Here is a 20,750-nt window from a genome sequence, read left to right as displayed (position 1 = left end):
TTGTATCTCCTGTACAATGTTTGCGATGCATGTGCGTCTGCTGACTTCCTTATTTGTGACTTGTGGCTCCCAGTGCATCTTCTTAAAAGATTCTTTGGAGGCATCGGCCGTCAAAGCCCCTGAGGCGGCTCTCAAGCTTCTTTTTGTTACTTCCATAAGAAACGGAGGTATAGTTACCTTCATGAAAATGGCGGTATTGTTTTAGGTGTGCCTGTCTGTGTGCGTGTGTCTTTGTATTTGTTTTGTGTGTGTGTGTCTGTGTGTTTTCGGATATTCGTAGTCAGCATAACTTAAGAGCCTCAGGTCGGATTGTAGTGATAGTTATTATGTGGGTATGGGTCTTGGGAAAACGAAGGCCAAGATCAACTGACGGCTTTTCCTGGTATTACCGCAGAACTTTCGTCTATTGTATCTTTTGCCCCGGACATGCCATGGTCTTGATTTTTTGTAGCTTGTTGCTTCATGTCAGGAAGAACTGTAGGTTTGGACAACTGAATGTTATCTCAAAGTTTCGAGGGTAAAGGCGTCCTTATTTACTTATTCCAACAGGGTTTCTGAGCACCGGAGACAACAACGCCCCTGGAAACTATGGTCTGTCCGACCAGCTCCTAGCTCTGGATTGGGTAAAAAAGAACATCAAGTTTTTCAATGGGGATCCTGAACGAATCACCGTCTTTGGGGAAAACACTGGCGCAGCAAGCATCACCTTAATGACACTGTCACCAAAAAGCAAAGGTGAGGGAACTCAGCGTTCAGTATGTTAAACAATGTTAAGCATCCGCGGTCCAATAGTGACCGAGTTGTTAAGTATGACAAAATATAGACACCGTTATTACATGTAGGTCGTACAATGTACTGTATATACAATGTATGAACATATACGTAAGAGCAGGATGGGTACGGATCACTGCTGCTGGCTGTCGTGACGGCGCTCCTATAACCATTCCGGTCATGGGTCTGAACTGAACTGAGAATATTAATAAAGACTGAGTCAAGTTCTCTGTTCAAGTTCAGTCAAGATGTCCGCTAAGTTGTGCTCGATCTGGGGCCAAATGTATCACTCGTATGCTGCGCGCGACGATCCCACCACCATTGGGTCATTTGGGAGACATTTTGCATAAAACATGGAATCTGACAAAAACATATCTCAACCAAGAAAAAAGAACGTGCATGATAATAGTTTATTGCAAATTCATGCCCGTAGGCTAATTGCATGTTGAAAACAATGTCGAAATACAAATGTAAGGTAAAACAAAAGGTATACATGAATACAAGATCATTCTATATTGCTATTCTACAGTAAATTTCTATATCTACGGTACTAATGCGGGGTTTGATTTCTTCTCTGAAAGCAGTGGAAAATAAAACGTCCCACACTTTCAATGATGAGTGGGTTGGAAGATTTTAAAAGGAATATGAGTTTCTGTGTATTTCTAAATTCAGAAAAGTTTTTGGAGATTTCGGATACTTTCGTGAATAATCTGTTTCTTTCGGCTTCAAATTCGGGACATTCGCATATAAAATGTATTTCATTTTCCACTGCTTTTGTTGCACACTGTTTACATGTTCTGTCCTGGACCGGTAGCTTTTTGTATCTCCCTTTCTCTATTTCTAATGGGTGCGCGCTAATTCTTATCTTACATATTGCCGCACGTTGGTCAAAGTCATTATGATACAGATATTTTTCCATGTCGTAGATCGTTTTCACGTTTTTGTAAAATCTTAGTTTTCCTTCATCTTTCAACAGGTTATGACAGAATGTTTGAATATACATATCTTCTAATCGTCTTCTTAACAGTGCACATGTCTGTCTAATGTCTATATTAGGGTTGTCGGTATACCAAATGTATGAGTAGCCACAATGGTCAAGTACATTCTTTACATGTTGAGCCCAGTTTTTCCTACGATTATTCACGGGTATATGTTGTTGTGACAGAAGTACGTCTACTTGGAGAGGATGTGAGGAAATGTCTAGTTGTCTGAGTCGTAGCCAGTATTTGACTATGCGGACTGAAACATCTAGATCGACTGGAAATGAACCCAGCTCCGCTCTACATGCTACGTTACTTGAGCTTCTTTGGACACCAAGTATATTTTTACAAAATCTGTTTTGAATTATCTCGATAGGACACTTATCGTTCAGGTAATCCTTTCCCCAGATTTCGCAACCGTGCAACATGATAGACTTAATACATGCGTTGTATATCCTTAACAGGGCCTTAGGAGACAATGGTGAGCGAATCAAATGTTTGAGACTGAATATGGCTTTACGTGCTTTTTGTGATAATTGATTTTTGGCAAGAGAAAAACTTCCCGACGACGACAACATCAAACCTAAATAGCAGTAAGAACTTGCTGTTTCAATGCTCTCTGAACCAATGAAAAAATTCACGTCCTTAAATAGGCGTCCAGTTTTGTTAAAAATCACCACTTTTGTTTTTTTCTGATTCACTTGTAATTTCCATTTTGTGCAAAATATATTAAGTCTGTCAAAAGCACGTTGTAACCCTTCTTCGGTCTCTGAGAAAATCACCACGTCATCGGCATAAAGTAGACAAGAGACAAAAAGATTGTGCAAAGTGGGAGGTACGCATTCGGGGTTATCTAACTCTTTAACAAGGTCATTAATAAATAAGTTGAAAAGTGTGGGGCTGAGATTATAGCCCTACTTTACACCTCTGTCCGTGTCGAATAAAGGAGTGAGACCTGTGGAAGTTTTGACGCACGTCTGGGAGTTAGAATACATGGATTTGATTAATTCATAGAATTTTCCACCTATTCCTGAGCTGAGTATTTTATAGCGAAGGCCTTCTCTCCATACACTGTCGAAAGCTATCCTGAAGTCGACAAAACAAGCATATAGGCGTTTATTGGAATTAACGTATTTAGATATTAAGGAGTCAACAACGAAAAGGTTATCTCGTGTTCCAAAATTATGAACTGATGGATAAATACGGCTTTTTGTTGGTAATTTGAATAGATTCTACAACATCGCTTCAGTACGCAAAGCTCAGCACACGATACATGAGAGATGATCCCTTTATACAATTTTATATTCTATACATCTTTAAAGCTTTTAAATATTTTTAGTCAGTGATATATTGATGAATGATTTTAACTGTCCCAGTAATGTATTAGACGTATTAAACATCAACAAGAACACGGAAGTGCTTGAGTTTTCAAAGTAAGTATAAGCGTTGATTTGAATTTTTTTTGGGGGGGGGGGTGGTCGTGTCGGGAAGAATTCGAAGAGCTACTAGTAGCTCGGTTTCTAACTGCAGGGGCGGGTTTTTAGTAGATTTGTGATAGTAATGCTCAAGAGACAACAAATATATGTTTGCTTCATGAGTTTTACTTATGTTATTCGGATAACGGAAACAATCAAAGGACATGTTTTATACTAATTAGGGCCTTATGCGCATAATTAACAAGAGTATTTGGAAGATGATTTCTGCAGCATTGGCTTATTAAATATGCAAACTTAAGAAGATAGGTTAACGTATATGAATTCATTATCTTCGCTGAGAAGATTATGTTTTTGGTTACGCCAGCTTTGGGATGGGTCTTTATGTATGTCAAGAGCATAACTCGAGAAACCTTTGATGGATATTCATGATTTTTGGTAGGTGTGTAGTGGTTGTGCAAAGTAAGGTCAAGTTCAAAAATCGTTTACCTTGTGTTTTCCAACAGTACTGCAGCGGACTTTGAATGTTTGTGTGTTTGTATGTATGTAGGCAAAAAAGTGACGGAAACGTTAATAGATCTTCATGATTTTTGGTAGGTGAGAAGCGGTTGTGAGAACGGAGGTCAAGTTAAAAAATGGTTTACCTGGCGCTTTCCTACCATACTGCACCAGACTTTGTTTGGATGTGTGTTTGTATGTTTACAAGATAACTCGAGAAGCTGTTGATGGTTGTGCATGATATTTCAAATTAGTAGATGGGTAGGGGTCTAAAGAGGAAGGTCAAGTTCGAAAGTTGGCCTCCTAGCGGGTACCTTAGGTAATGCAGCGGATCTTTAAAGTTGGAGGTCGAATTTTCTGGAGGCGACAGGTTCATAATTTTTGGATAAATCTTGGGGCAGGGAACAAGTAGTGTAACTTAAGGCGTCTTGGCGGCTTGTTTTAAGCTGCAGTGGGCCTTTATGTATGAAATTTGGAGGAGGATAACTCTTGCAGAGGTTGGTGTATTTTCATTGCTTTTGGTATGTAGGTACCTTAGGTGATGATTAATATAATGACATGTATAGTATGCAAATCAGGACTTCATTTACATATACATGCGTATAGGGGCCAACATGCATAATTGATGAGGAATACCATAATTCCATAGTGGTAAATGGCGGGAATTTGGTACTTGTAGCATCTGTAAGTTCATTAAACTTGAACATCATCATACGTAAATTATGTAAATCAGGACCACATTTGCATAATTGGGAAAATGTTGGGCCACATGTGCACAGTTGAGAATAGCTGTCATTGCTAACTTAAGATAAGACTTTCATACTTTGGACAACTTGTGTTATTTGGGTGGACAAGATCATCGATCGATATCATACATTTGTAAATGGAAATTAGGATTATATCATTAATGAAAAACCTCATCAGTCGTGAAGGTCAATATCATTTGGCGAAGATATGAGGTCGCGGAACTCTAGTTTCAAAAGTACATATGTTGCAAATATCAACGTTCTATCCTTTTTAAGGAAGCTACTGTAGCATTTCTATGCAGATGATGTCATAATGTACATGATTCATGTAGGGCAATAGCAACCGTTGTCTAACCTCCCTGTGTCTCTAGCATGATTAATATTTCTGTTGAAACATGTTACATATGTCCTTAGTATGAAGTTCCTGTCATTTAGCACTATTAAGATGTACATCCTACCCAATAATTGTTCATACTAAGTCCTAATTTGATTAGTTTCGATACCATTATGTTGGTCTTCATGAAACTTACCTACAGTTAAAAATCATGAGCATTCATCCGTCCTTGACTCATCCTGTTTCAAAACATGAAACACCCCTGCAATTCAAAAAGAAACAAGCTAGAGGGGCCAGAGCTATCCTTTAGGAGCCACTTATATATTTTCCCGTTATGTGAAGAAATATGTCTGCAAAGAATTGACCATATAAAGATATACTATTAGGAAGTACTGAATGTTATGCTTATTGGTCTGCTTAACGCCTGTAGAGCTCAAGACAGGAAGATGGTTTTCTCTAGTTTAATCCGTACGTTTGGCTGAGGATCTTGACGTTGAGCGTTGTGCTCAGCGTTCAGCGGGAACAAAGAGATGTAAGTTTGATCTAGCGCTACTCTTAGCTGAGATAATTGATATTCATGATATTAACTAGGGCTAAACTATTAGCGATACTATAAAGGGTATCACCATGGCTGTCTTACTAATACAACACTTAGCAAAGCCTCGTCCAAAATTCATATCATGCATTTGCAGGATGAATCAACAATTTCTATTTATCAGTAAAATGATAGATGCTTTCACGGAATCTTGTGTGGGTTCTTTAGCAGATTGTTGCCGTTTTAATCTTCCGTTTATTCATCTTCACGCCTGTAGGTCTGTTCAAAAGGGCAATTGTGCAGAGTGGCTCATCTTTAGCTACGTGGGGGGTGACACAGGAGCCGTGGCATTACGCAACCGTTCTGGCGCACAAGGTACGTCCTTACCATTCATTCGGATTCAGACCATTTGTTTGCTAAGCTTAATGAAGAATGTAGAGAAAAAAACATCAGAAAATTGCCCCACAGTTTGTCTTAAGTCACAGCAAGCACATTTCATGGATGACATCATTGCACGCATCGATTTTTGCCTGATCTCGAACAAATACATTTGCACAATCATTTAGGAATGGTAGCTATGGTAAAAAAAAAACATGCGAATGTATTATGATTGAGTATGCAAGCTGTAGGAAGATTGGGCGTTGAACAACCTATTAGCCGATGCTTTATTATTTGATAATGTGAACAAATAACAAATCCAGCAACATGAGATGCTATATTTCATTTATAGGTTTAAAAGCACGCTTTTCTTCGCAGCCAGGGAATCTACTGAACAAAGCTACTGATTTGCATATAACATATGATAGTCTTTATTGCATATTCCTGCCCGGAAGGGCTAAATGTACAGATGACCACACGTGGTCTATAAGAAGCATAATACAAAACATGAATTGATAAGCTGCTACATTCTAACATTAACAAACTAAATGATGACAAACTGTCGACTATTGCTAAACTAATGTTGATCACCTAGTAGCTTCTTCTCTCTTTTTGAAACATTTGGAAACATGACTACATACTTTGTCGGCTGTATGATGGAACGGCTGGAAGGAAAAATTTCTCAAAATAGCGAAAAACACCATTCCGAACAAAACAGTTAAAGTAACCCATCGGAACCACAAGCCCTGGATTACCGTAGAGCTATTGGACATGATCCGACAGAAAACGGACCTGTACCGACTGTACAAGTCTTCCCCTACCCAGGAAAACTGGACTAACTACACACGGTGTAAGAACATTCTTACCACGGAACTGCGACGTTCAGAACGGGAGTACTACAGCTCTGTCGGCGACAGGATTAAGACACCAGAGGACTCCAAACTCCTGTGGGCAGTGCTGAACAAAGCTACTGGGAAGGGAAGGTCAGGTATCCCTGCACTTTCCAACCAGGGGCGTACACTTGACAAAGACATCGAAAAGACTGAACTTCTTTACAACATATTCGTTCAGACCACAAAGGATAGTACCCATCCGGACTACATGAGGAGACTTCCTAAGTTCACTGATAACGAACTCAGCTCCATACAACTGTCGGTCGGGGAGGTTTACAATGCCCTACATGGACTGCGCACAAACAAAGCTCCCGGCCCAGATGGTATACCCAACCGCCTCCTGAAGGAAGCAGCTCTAGTTGTCTGTGCATCACTCTGTGAATTGTTCAACGTTTCACTTGAGACCGGGCAGATCCCAACAGAGTGGAAACAGTCGAACATTTCTCCAGTCCACAAGAAGGGTGACAAGACGGATCCATTTAACTACAGGCCCATTGCCCTTTTGCCTACGGTCGCTAAAGTCCTGGAGAGGCTCGTGTACAATAGACTCTATGCGTACCTTACGGATAACAGCCTACTGAATCCTAATCAGTCTGGCTTTAAGAAAGGGGATGGGACTGTTCTACAACTACTTCGTTTAATCGACGACTGGGCAAAATCGATAGACGATCCACATGTCAGTTGTACCGCCGCAGTCTTCTTGGACGTGAGACGCGCCTTCGATACGGTATGGCACGACGGCCTCATCTACAAACTATCCCGATATGGAGTCCGTGGCCGACTCAGTAACTGGTTCTCCGACTACTTGTCGGGCCGCCAACAACGTGTGGTCATCAACGGCGTAGCATCTCCATGGGGATTTACAACTGCTGGTGTACCACAGGGCAGTATTCTTGGACCGTTGCTGTTCTTGATATACCTTAATGACATCAAAGAGTTACCCTGTAAATCCAGCATAAATTGCTTTGCGGATGACACATCGCTGTATAATTCCGGACGCACTGCCGTCGAAGTTGCCAACACGACCAACGCTGACCTGTGTCTCGTTTCCGACTGGTTCCTCGATTGGGGATTGCAATTACACCCTGACAAATGCAAGGTTATGTGCATCGAGGCTCTTCAGAGCAAAGCAAAATTACCCCCCATTTACACAGCAGGAGAGCTTGTTGAAGAGGTGACCTGCTACACACATCTGGGAGTCACAATTCACTATACTCTGCGTTGGAAGGAACATGTAGAAACTGTCTCCAGCAAGTCGAAGAAAGTGCTAGGTTTGCTAAGCAAACTCCAACGTAAGCTTCCTCGTGAAGCCCTGGAAATTGCCTACAACACTCTTGTTCGCACGAAGCTAGAATATGCTTCGATCCTCCTTAGTAACATTAGCACCACCGCGAGCAAGTCTCTTGAGCAAGTACAGTACCACGCGGGACGCCTTGTCTCAGGTGCGATGGTACGCACGCCTCAAGGTAAACTCCTTGAAGAACTAGAGTGGGATAGTCTCGCTGTCAGAAGAGACTACCACAGACTGGTAATCATGCACAAACTAGTATCAGGTTCTGTGCCATCCCATCTTCAGCTGTTGATTCCCACCACTAGAGACAGTCAAAGACCACTGAATCTTCGCCTACGGAACGACACACACCTGCATGTTCCCTACTCCAGAACAAATACCTACAAGAACAGCTTCGTTCCATATACTACACGTCTATGGAATAGCCTTCCGAAGGAAGTGAAGGAAGGCGTATCCTCCAATCAGTTCAAGCAGAAGTGTCGAGCCCACATGCTGTTACCAGAAGTACCGCAGGCTTGGTGACCGCCGCAGTAACATTCTTGCGACCAGACTCCGTCTTGGCTGGTGTCAGCTCAACTCCACGTTGGCCAAGTTCAACCTTACCTCCCGGAGATGTACCTGTGGTGCGACATCCGAGACAGTCACACACTTCCTTCTTCACTGCCCCCTGCACGCAGTGGCACGACACTTACTAGCTACAGAAGTGTATCACCTCTTGGAACAACCCCTTTCCACCAACCTCCTCCTCAACGGGTCTCCAGACAATGATTCCACCTTAAACAAAAGGCTTTCAGACTCCTTCCATACTTATATCATCTCAACGAACCGATTCTAGGTACAGTTAGTCCGTGGACAAAATTGAAATCGTTCTTAACTAAAATAGACAACTCCGAGTATTTTCGGATCATCTATTTTTCTTGCACTTTTGTCGACACTTCCACCCGTTCCTCCTAGCTTGTGTTGGCTAAACATGTCCTAGTGTTGTGAGACAGTCCTGAAACATCTTACACCTATATCCTGAACTCTGACCTCCGAACAAATTTACGTACAAATCCTTTCATTCAATTATCAATAGTCTGTATTTAAGTATTTTAAGGACATTTAATGATGTGTAACTGAGTTGTATGACTAATTTTAATGTTAAGTTAATCTGTATTATAACTTTAAAGTTAGTTAAGTGCAATTTTTTATCTATACATTTGTGTTTTGTCCATGTAAATGTTGGCTCTCGAAATCAGCCATGCTGCCTGAGAGACCTGTAGTGTCTTGTTACACTTCCAATAAATAAATAAATACATACTTTGTCTATGATATGTTCGTTCTTACATGACATCAGGTATATAAAAGTCCTGAAAATACATTAGCATAACTGATATAATACATGTCCAAATGACGCCAAATTAGGAGAAAGTCACAACTAGCTGGAGAATGTTCATTTTCTGACAATTGAAAGTACCTGGCATGTTTCTATGGCAACAGTCGCTAAGGAAGAGATACTTCCATAGCAAGGGGAAGGTTTAGAGACTTGTTAAGTCATTAAAGTGAATAAGATTAATCAATTCATGAAACACTTGTTGTATTTTACAACAGAATGACTTAGTAGTTAAAATTGATTTTAAAGGAAAGAACGTTCAAGTTGATGTATACGTACCACGATGCACCAACCTCCAATTTTTAGACCACAAATGTGTATTTTGGACTCTTGTGCAATGGTATTGAAGCCAAATGACCTGAAATTGACACTGGGGTGCCTGAACTCCTCGTGCATATGACCTCATTAACACCTTTCGGCTTTGGCATACACCACTTAAGATATGTATTTTGGGATTTTTGCCTATTTTCATACCCAATATGTATATTTTGGGCTTCTATGCCCTGGTATTGAAACCCAATAACCCAAGATTACGTATGGGGGTTCATTTACACTTTTGGCATAAAATACATCAAAATGATTCCTTTTCGGATTTCCTGCTTTTTTAAGACCAAAAATGTCTATTCTGGCTCCCGTGACTTCAACTGGACATTAAAAGTAAATGACTACAAATTGCCATTGGGTTCTTAGGACATGTTGGAACGTATTGCTATCTTCAGACCAAATGTACATTATTTTAGTACCTGTATCATTGCCAATAAAAACAACAATTTTATTGCTCGACAGTTGTAAATGGAAACAATTACGAAGCAATCAACACAATAGTTGACATAGTGTATGTTAAACGTTTCTATCTGTCATGATAACCCTCTTTTTTGAAGCACTACAAATATATTGGTCTTAAACAGTAGATATGGAGTAGGGACATGACATAATTAGATTGAACATGTCTCTGCTTGTCTACATAAGAGGATTCTAATACATGACACATGTGATTTATGGCAGGTGGGAGGTGGATAGCAACTATGCAAATTAAAGCCTATTTGTCATGCGCGGTCATGGGTCAGAAGGAATCAGGTGATACCTCCACACTATATAAGGCAACGTGTAACCACACCCGGGTGTTAGTTATAGGCCTCCGCCCGCCGACGGAGTCCCTAGCTCTTCGTCTACGAGATCAACCACCCGGAGAAAATGTCCAGCAAGCGAAGCCGAGGAAATTTCAAGTGTCTGCAAGCCGCGAATGCGTTCGGGCACGTCTGTACGGCAGCTTGCTCTCCGTTGTCCCTTCTTTTCGAAGGGGAAGGATAGGTTTGTTAGTGGTTATATGAACTGGTAGGGGTGAAAGTTTGAGCATTTATTTTCTAGTTGTGTCGAATTTTTTTGCTTGTCCACGTGTTGCTTTATCCTATCTTTGTAAAGCTGTGTTCGAGAGACTCCAGTTTTTGGTGGGTTTTGTATTTGTTGTTCAACAGTTGCGCAAGATTTTTGCTTGATTAGAGACAGCCGGAGTTATATACTCGTGCTATTTGGTCTTTTCCTTTGTCCTCCTTTGTTCTCTTCCAGCCACGCTGACACGCGGCCAGGTGCTCCAACACGTGTGGCCTAATTAATTTACGTTCTTTTTTCAGTGGACGCCGCTCACTCGTAGACACTCGCTGAATGTTCGGATAGCAGGATATGTCTAATCTACGTTTGTTTGTAGATATTTTAGGAACTTAGCAGGTTAAAACTTAGGGAAGCTACTGCCACGAGGCCAGGACTTTCCATTTTTCGTGCACTCGGTCGTTGCATTTTACAGGCGTTTTGTTTCCTTGTGTAGTCTGCTCCTGCAGACAATGGTTACAGGTATGCGACACCTGGCTGCACGTGGGAATGCCATTGTTTTTCTTCCTCATGTCTGTTATTATTCAGGTGTTTGTGTGCGAGGTACAGCAAGGTCAAGCCTGGCCTCTCGAACGGCTCCAGTCAGGTAATAGCGGCTCCGGTACATCAGGCACCAGCCCCGGGTCCGACGGCGGCGACGAGTGGTCTGGTCCAGCGAGGGACAGCTCAGGCGTTAGACCAGGTCGTCACACTGCGGGACCGTAACGAGGAGTCACCTTGGCCATCCGGCAAGCAGTGGAGCCGTGCGTCCTCATTCAGATTCCCCGATTTCCCGGTAGAGTAGGCGGTAAACACTTCCCATTCTAGAGGATTTCTTTTGTTTGTTTTCGGTTGAATTTATTTCAGACGTTACACGATTGATTGTGAGATTGTGTATGGGTGCTGGATGTTGTATGGCTGGCCCGGGATCGTCATGTAATCGGCACGTTGTGGTCCCTTGAGGCCCGGGCAGTGTGGTTCAGGACATGCAAGGATTTGAGATTGTTTTCCGTTGTCTTGTTACCTTGTGTTTTGGGACACATCCCTCAGTTCTCTTCAATGTGTTTTGGCTATGCAGGCTTCGCTGTCCCACGAGCCCGTTCTACCTCCGGCAGTTCCCTCGACATGCGCCCGGGCAACCCAAGGGATCCTGCCAACGGCTACCAGGCGCCATGCAGGCATCATGCCAGAGCTTCACCGTCCCATGAGCCAGCTCTACCTCCGGCAGTTCCATCGACATGCGACGAGGCAACCCAAGGTGTCTGACGTCCCTTTCACGCCAGTCTCACCCTAGTGGTAGCCAGTTTTTCGTGCACACCTGGTAGTTTGGTTTCCTTGTTGGTATATTCCAAGGGTTTGGAGTGTGGAAAAGACTGAGGTGTACGCTTTCTCACAAGAGATCCCTACAGTTTCGTGTCGCCCTCTCTAGTTTTGATTTACATGAGTTATGACGAAATTATCATTGCTTTGTTGAGCTCTGTAATATATATTTATTTTTTGTGTGTCGTGATTGCGTTTTCTCTAATGTCTTGACAAAATATTTGATGGTTGTTTTCCTTTCCCCTTTTACGTTGTGAATGTTTTCGTTGTTGTTTATTTACTTCTGCATTTCGTAATTTTCCCTATTGTGTGTCCCGGTTTTGGCAGGTGAGTATGTGTTATTTTGTGTATGTGTTAATGTGTGCATGTGTTCCCGGTAAGGCATTAAGCCAAGTGGGAGTGTTATTTTCCGGGTTCGGCACTTTGTCGAACAGGGTATGTGTTGTTGCGTACATGTGTTCCCGGTAAGGCATTAAGCCAAGTGGGAGTGTTATTTTCCGGGTTCGGCACTTTGTCGAACAGGGTATGTGTTGTTGTGTACATGTGTTCCCGGTAAGGCATTAAGCCAAGTGGGAGTGTTATTTCCCGGGTTCGGCACTTTGTCGAACAGGGTATGTGTTGTTGCGTACATGTGTTCCCGGTAAGGCATTAAGCCAAGTGGGAGTGTTTTTTCCGGGTTCGACACTTTGTCGAACAGGGTATGTGTTGTTGTGTACATGTGTTCCCGGTAAGGCATTAAGCCAAGTGGGAGTGTTTTTTCCGGGTTCGACACTTTGTCGAACAGGGTATGTGTTGTTGTGTACAAGTGTTCCCGGTAAGGCATTAAGCCAAGTGGGAGTGTTGTATTATTTCCCGATTCGACACTTGATCGAACGGGGTACATGTTGCAGTGTGCATGTGTCCCCGTTAAGGCAGTAATTTCTATGTTTGTGTGCCTTTTTGTTTTAGTATTAACGTTTATTCAGCTGTGAATGAGCGTTGTTAACAAGACGTTTCAACAGGTGAAGGGTTACCTGTTCGACACAGTGTTATTTTATTTACGTTTTGGCCGAGTGTTATGTGATGAGATCTTGTGTTTTTGGTCCGGTATTTAGAGACTGACAATGCTTTGTCGAGAAAGTTTCAGTAATTCCTTTGCCCGGCGTTAGATTAGCAAAAGTGCATTGTTGTATGATGTGTAATGATAACAGGAGGTGTTTTGTATTCTTGTTTTCTTTTATTTGCATTGTTTTAACAGGAAATGCAAGCGTTAATGGAACGCACGGAACGTCTTGAGCAAAGAAAAACAGAACAAACCACCATGCGGCTACTGAGGGAGGTCTAGTCTTTTCAAGGGCTTGATAACATATAATTATATTTGATGAGTTTGTAAATTCGCATCATGTTTGTCCTTTCTTGGGCATACTTATTAAAAGTCTGTTTATCTGCCTGTGGTATTCTATATTTTGTCATCAATAATTGTACGCATATGTACTGAGGTACGTTTACGCGTATTTATGTATAGTTATATATATATATATTTTGGTTTGGCTGTGGGTACGTGTACACGTTTTATAAGTATACTGTAATTAGTGATCTGTTAACTAACTTCAATTTAGTTGATTCAACGTTCGATAGTCATCAGCCAAAATTTTTCGTAATCGCTTATTTTTCTTCACCTTTAAGGGAAACAGTAATGTTATTCCCTCCCTTCAATTTTGGATTAAGACTTATTCGATGTTATAATGGAGAATTGAGAATGGGAAGAAAGATAGAAAGTAATATCAAGGTTAACTTATTGCTGAAGTTGTTGAAGTAATTCGAGTGAGATTAAGGCACATTGAACATGAGTCTTTATCAATTTATCAAAGGGGAGGGCAATATGTACTTTGAGCAAAAGGGGCGAAGAATAGAGGATGAGTGAGGGGAAGGAATGAGATATCAGTTGCAGAAGGATAGCATTAGATAGAGTCAGTAAGGGATATATGTGACGTTGTGATGAAAGTAAAAGGTAGGTAGACTGACAGATACAGCATTGGCGGAAGACGGCAATTTCCGCATCAACCGGAGGACCTATGACTGCGCATGACAAATAGGAAACTATTTGTCATGCGCGGTCATGGGTCAGAAGGAATCAGGTGATACCTCCACACTATATAAGGCAACGTGTAACCACACCCGGGTGTTAGTTATAGGCCTCCGCCCGCCGATGGAGTCTAAAGCGACCCACCCACCCAAACCCCGGGACATTTTCTCCGGGGGCATAGTTATCCGCTCAGGGGCGTTCGCCTCAGCCGATATGAATCTTTAGGCTCCAGACGGCAATTTCCGCATCACCCATTCCGGAGGACCTATGACTGCGCATGACAAATAGGAAACTATTTTTCATGATGAATGGAAAAATTGGTCAAAATTTAATACTTGTAACATACGGGTGACATAGATTATGCAAAGGACCAAGACGTTTGCATAATTCATGATTAATTGCAAACATTGTATTCTGTCATAAGAAAGGATTTTCACACATGATATATGCAATTTTGTTAAAGACCATCATTTTGAAATAGATTATTCTACCTGCAGCCTTATTTGCATAATCAGTAAGAAAAGATAAAACAATAAATCTACAAAGGTTCAAAATATTTCATAGAGGTATGAGGCCGGGGGGGGGGGGGGTTGGCTTGTCACTGAAAGACACCCGGTAGATTTCTAGCGGGGACTAGGAGATGAATAATTTATCAGGGCCCGCTAGCCCGGTTCATTCACTTGCAGAGTAGGCAATTAGCACTATCTGTTGGCGCGCGAGCGACAGAAGGAGTATTTCACACCCATTGTCTGCTCATTCACATTACAAATAATTTTTTCCAGGACTCCCTTTCTTGGTAGATTCAAATTGTATTAGCTTCGCTTGTGGGTTAGGGTTATCATTGTCAGAATAACATTTGTGTGAAGCATTTGTTTGGGGCTTCAAAAGAAGGTTATAGGGATCAAATGAATGACAGACAAACGTTTCAAAATTATCAAGACTGAAATACATAACGTTTTATTCCATAATACGGTGTAGCCCGTCGCGCCATAGAGAGCATTTTCTGCCGTGTACTCGTACACTGAAGCTTTCTTCTATACACAGAAATAACAATAAGAGTTAATGTAACATATACAAACTTTCATCACAATGTATCATGATACAAATGCTGGGTCTATCGGCTTTCGTAGCCCTCTTTTAGGACGTCTCACACACGGACTCCGGACCCGTTGTTTGGTGACTTTGTCGGAAAATGAGTTCAATGTCTTCTCTCCTCGGAAGTCGGTGATTTGGAGCCTCACAGTGCGCCACGAAACCTTCATTCAGAACCAGTTTGGACTTGATTTCTCTCCATTTTTGTGCCCGGCCCGTCTTCGATCGCTTCGTCTTGGTGGGAAATGTCGGGTCCACTTCACAAATCTCAGCGTCGTCAGGATCTGTTCCTTCTCGGATCGACCGCTCCATTAGCGCGAGTGCAGCGCCGTTGAAGGTGTAAAACTTCATCTTCACAGTTTTTTCCCTTTTGGATCATCAACGTTAATCTTTCGAAAGGATACTAGTTTTGTAGCGAGGACTTTAAAACTCCCGGTGCAAAACTAATGATCATGCGCTTGGCTTGGATATCTGAAATTTACATGAAACTAGGGGTGCGAATAGTCCGCGAGAAGCCAGTTATTGGCTACTTGACGGTGACAGTCCATGACCTGTCAGCAGCCATCTGATTGGTTCCCGCTCGTCCCCGCTAGAAATCTACCGGGTGTGAAATAGTGTAGATGGGGGGGGGGGGGGGCTGTCCATGCCGAGCATAGCCCAGCCTGGCGAGCCTTATGCATGTCGGTAGCCGCTATGCACCAGACAGTACTAGTGATGCCTGCGAACGATTGATTACGAGGTCTCTGAACTCTTGTTGCGTTTGTATTTTTCACAGGTAGACTGCTGCACAAGTAATTTTTCCCGAATGGTAGACTGCCTCCGAGGGAAGCCCCTTGATGGTCTCCTGTCCGCGTATGTTCAGCCTGCTGGGCCCCAGTACTTCAGCAGTTTTGGTCCTGTAGTAGATGGTGACATTGTCCCAGATACACCGCTTAATCTCATGTCCAGGCCGAGTGATGTACTGAGAAAGTTCCAAGACGTTGGCCTCCTGATGGGCATTAATGAAGACGAGGGCTATGCCTACATTGAAGGATACCAGAATATTGACAAAGGTGTGGGCAGGGAGGGATTTGCTGTGGCCATTCTAGACTTCGTGAACAAAGTCTTTCCATACAGAGAGAATGAAATACAAGACGCCATCAGCTTTATCTACACCAACTGGGGCGAGAAAGAGAGCAACAGAACCCGGCGCGCTGGTCTCGTCAGGATGTTCACCGAACAACAAGTCGGCGTTCCGTTGGTTAGTGTTGCAAACTACCACGCTAGAGGGAGTCCCTCGCCACGGACGTTTCTGTACACTTTCAACCATAAACCACAGTACAGCCCATTTCCTGACTGGGTTGGATCAGTTCAGAATGAAGAGCTTCCTTTTGTATTTGGTGCGCCGTTAGGTGGTGGGGGAATGTTTGCACAAACCAACTTCACCAAGTCTGAAGCCATGCTGAGTACTGCCATCATCACGTATTGGACTAACTTTGTCAAAACCGGGTAGGTATCACAGGTACAACATCCAACCCCACCTGTATTACTCTAGGAAGGAGCGTGACCTCCTGATGGAGTGTTAGAAATGATGTTGTTTTTACGTTCGCAACTAGAACTCACAATCCCGTTGTCATATTGGTGTCTAACTTTGCTTATCGTCTGCTAGGTTGCGCATGGTGATACATGATGTCTTTTTCACACCATGACTGTGTTTATTATCAATGTGATATTTTAATTGCACCCCTATATTGACGCGCATGTGGAACAGCCCACCCATTCAGCACACCCTTCAGTTTGGTCCAATCGCGAGTCTTGTCGTAAGTAGATATAGGGTGATGTGTTGCGCGCACGTTTTCAGCTACAGATCTCGATCCCGTTACTGCATTGGTGTGTAACTTGGAATATAGTCTTAGCCTCTACCAGGCCCCGCTGATCGCTGGGAAAACAGTAGAAATCGGCCAAAAAGAATAAATAGTATGCCAAGGGTAGTCGTATTGAACTTCCCTGATAGCGGACTACCCTTGGCATACTATTCACTCTATTTGACCGATTTCTACTGTTTTCCCAGCGATCAGCGGAGCCTGGTAGAGGCTCATATAGTGCTAGGCTGGGCGTACTGATGCCCGTTGTCTATTTTACACCGTAACAGCTTTTAGCGTTACTGTAATATTTCAAAAGCACCACTGTCTTGACGGGCATGTGTATCAGGTCATCAATTTCGTGCACGTTTTGCGGGTGTCCAGTTGTATTTTTTTGCTAAGCAGATTTGGTGATGTTTTGTGCCATTTGCTGTCATAGTTTTGTACACGTTGGTTTGCTGGCTGATGCGTTCACGGCGGACGGCCAGGGAAGTCGGTACTGGGCAATATTTTAGATAGACAGTGTAAGATTAACATGTGGATTATGAGAGTCTGCGCGAATCAAGAAAGGGGCCGATATTTTCAGTTAGTAATATATATCAACCAAATTGCATTATAAGTTGGAAATGACGGGAAATGAACTGATATATGTGTGCTCTTAAAGTGTTTTCTCCAAGCAGATGTTGGGTTATGTGTTGTTTTATATAACGGCCTTTGTCTATCAGCTGACACCAGCTGGTGCCATTATGATGCCTGGTATTAGGCCCTTCAAGCAGAGGTTAGGCTCCGGAATCCCACACTGCCTGTAACTGAGATGGAGAGGAATACCGATAGATGTCACTTATGCAAATGAAGACATAGCTTGTATAATTGATAAGAAAAGACTGTAATTCCGTGATGGCAAATAAAAGGAATTTTATTCTTGGGGCATTTGGAAGTTAAGTAAAGTTAAACATCATCAGATATAAATTATACAACTCAAAGCCTCGCATAATTTAGGGGCAAATGCTACAATAGCTTTCTTTGCTAAGATGAGACTTTCATACTTTGAACAACTAGTTTTTTGTCTGGACCTGTGTTCTCGCATCTATAAATCAATATCCTTTAAAAGGATTTGTCGGAACGTTGGCATGTCGGTAGTTAAAGAGGTCAGCAAACACCTCAGCCAACCCCGCAAACACCATAATAACTTCACAGTGAATTGTGTCCTACGGACTCTTGTTTATGGGTTAAGAACGGCTAACGGAAAAGATGTAACACAGTTTTACTTGGAAATTATCTTACAATCTAGATATACCATTAATATATCATACCATATACCATATATCATCAATTGAAGTCATCTCATTGATTGTTATCTATTTACTTATTATTGATTGTTGCTGATCTTCTTTCTCAACTGCGTTTTCAGAGATCCTAACGCCCCACGTGAACAAAAGACACGATTCATCCATATGCGGCCTAACAAATACGAAGACCTCGTGTGGAAGAACTATACAATAGCCGACCAAGACTACATGTACCTTGGTATGAAACCAAGAGTTAGGCAAGGATACCGTTCACAACGCATGGCGTTCTGGACAGATCTCATTCCGAAACTCATTCGTCCACAAGCTGTCCTAAAGGGAGATTCTACCCCTGATCTTATAGATCTTTGTAAAGGCTTGGATATAGGGAGAGGAATCTTCCTAAAAAACGGAGTGACAACTTTGGACAAAACTCTCTCAACTTCACCCGACAGATCACTCCCATCAACGTGTGTTCCACTGGCCATGGTTTCACCCACGGGCCTGACGAGACCAAAGGTTGAAGTACCGCCGAATTGGTTTGAGCCAGATGATACCAACATACATGACAGGCGAAGTTATTCTACTGAACTCAGCGTTGTCATTGCGGTTGGAACATCTTTGTTTTTCATAAACATTGTTGTATTTGCCGTCTGTTATCACCGAAAAGACAAGAAGAGACATCACTGTCCTAAGATTGAAGAAAAATATAGGTCGAAAGGCTTAGACCTGAATAGTCATGGATTTGACGGCAACACCTGTGTGATGACGAGGAACAACCCCCAGATGGTTTGACTGCCCTGCTCTAGCAGAGGAACTTTCGACATGTAAATGCGTTTGTTGTGTAACCAAAAATGTGCTACAATTTCTATACCAAACCGTATCAAAACGTCGTAATCACGTGTACTGCTTGGTAATCCATTCTAACCTACGACCGTTGCACGCCTTTTATTAGTCTAAGGCCAAGTAAGCGATTTTACATCAATATATTATATGTACGAATCAACTGTCCCTAGAGTTATGATTATAATGCAATGACAATGGAGACATACATCATTTTAAACACCTTCTCTTTCTCCAGGATGCTAAGCTTGACATTTACAGTCTCTTAGATGATGACGTCGTGCGTAATGATGCCACAGTTGTGGTTGCAAGGTGATGAATATAAGGTTTTTAATCAGTATTCTATTAATTCCATATTTCAATGCCGCAGAGATGTCCTGCAAGTGTCGGGCTGCCATGTGTTTATTGAAAATGTAGATGTTGTCCGCCTGTGTTGTTCAGTGACTCCAATGGACCAATGATTGATCATACAACTGCAGTCGGTACGCTTTCGGGTCAAGAATCAGAAGGTTTCTGTGTGAATGTCTCAAATGCCACAGAGCGACAGCAGTAATTTTAATCCAGATCAGCCCGTGCTATTGTTATAATTATGACCGCTAATAAACGCCTCCTCTGCTTGTTTACCACTGGGTCTTGTCCTTCCTGGGTATTTACACATTGAGAGACCAGGCATTAGGGCATCGTACACCCTACCCCGCCCCCGTACGGGCCAAAGGTCACGATTACAGTCATGCGCAGAGGGTCCATTTTAATGGAAGAAACCGCCTGTATATGTTTTTTAAAAGTAGCTGTAGGAGGCCTCTTTGTTGGAAATGTTGGTGTTTTTGAGCTGGAATTGACAGGTAAGGGTTGTGGCTATTTTATTTAGTTAGAAAAACAGGGTTTTAGCCGTGTTTGAAGTGTCCGGTACACTTTGAAATAGGTGTAGTTTGGATGTGATCAGGTCTTGTGAAGGGGGGGTAAAAGGTCATCTCGCCATGTTTTGATAGAATTTCACCACTTTGCGCCGGTGGAAAATCAGCGAAACTCAGCAGATTGACACTTTAGAGGTCAGACTACGCTGCCAATGTGAGTTTTCCATGATCTAAACTTCAGGTAGGTGACTTTTAACAGCCCTTTTCTTATATGTTCACCATTGGAAGTCTAGGGGCGAGTGAATACTGGACTTCAGCCTATACGGAGTTAGGTTACTTCGTCACCCGCCCATTACTTTAACATAGGTAGCCCCTCTCTAACTCCGTACTTCGTACATCGTACACTGTCCCCCGGCCTAGCCTCAGTTGCAGACTCCTTCCGGCTGTGTTCTTTTTCAAGTTACAGTTTTACTATTATATTTTTTTCCTTCCCGGCCAACAACAAGAAACAAAAGTGTAATAGTAAAACTGTAACTATAAAAAGAAAACAGCCGGAAAGAGTCTGCAACGGAGGCTACCCCCGTCCCTTGTACGAAGTTAGGTTACTACGTCACCCGTCACTGCCTCAACCGCAAATTGCTACGTCACGTGGCACCTAACGTAACATGACCTATTTACGTGCAGGAGTAGTTTACGTCCAGATTGGGTCATGTCCACATGTCGCGGTGTATAATGCCAAAGCCTGTTCCCATGAGCAACAAAGAACGTCATAAGTATGATCCTCAGCCATCTCTCTCTTTTATACAAAACATTTAAAAGGGTTTACGTCCAGCGACATAACAGAATAAACTCC

At 42.4% G+C, this 20,750-nt stretch overlaps 1 protein-coding gene and 1 long non-coding RNA gene across 2 annotated transcripts in view; both read left to right on the top strand.

Moving 5' to 3' along the window:
- The window catches only part of LOC136422653 (neuroligin-4, X-linked-like), a 113,293-nt gene extending 93,627 nt beyond the window's left edge, over positions 1-19,666 (top strand). The window contains exons 4-7 of the mRNA XM_066410481.1: positions 550-735; positions 5,575-5,672; positions 15,849-16,561; positions 18,326-19,666. Coding sequence (XP_066266578.1) covers positions 550-735; positions 5,575-5,672; positions 15,849-16,561; positions 18,326-18,995 — 1,667 coding nt within the window. The 3' untranslated portion in view covers positions 18,996-19,666. The remainder of the gene's footprint in view (positions 1-549; positions 736-5,574; positions 5,673-15,848; positions 16,562-18,325) is intronic.
- LOC136422655 (uncharacterized) lies at positions 10,278-13,345 on the top strand. Its single transcript, XR_010753654.1, has 2 exons — positions 10,278-11,404; positions 11,675-13,345. It is a non-coding gene; the product is annotated as an uncharacterized lncRNA (long non-coding RNA).
- Positions 19,667-20,750: the final 1,084 nt, after the last annotated feature.

This window comes from Branchiostoma lanceolatum, chromosome 17, assembly GCF_035083965.1.
Source record: "Branchiostoma lanceolatum isolate klBraLanc5 chromosome 17, klBraLanc5.hap2, whole genome shotgun sequence".
Taxonomy (NCBI): Eukaryota; Metazoa; Chordata; class Leptocardii; order Amphioxiformes; family Branchiostomatidae; genus Branchiostoma; species Branchiostoma lanceolatum.
The sequence above is the reverse complement of the archived record's forward strand: the minus strand, read 5'-3'. Positions and strand labels throughout refer to the sequence as shown.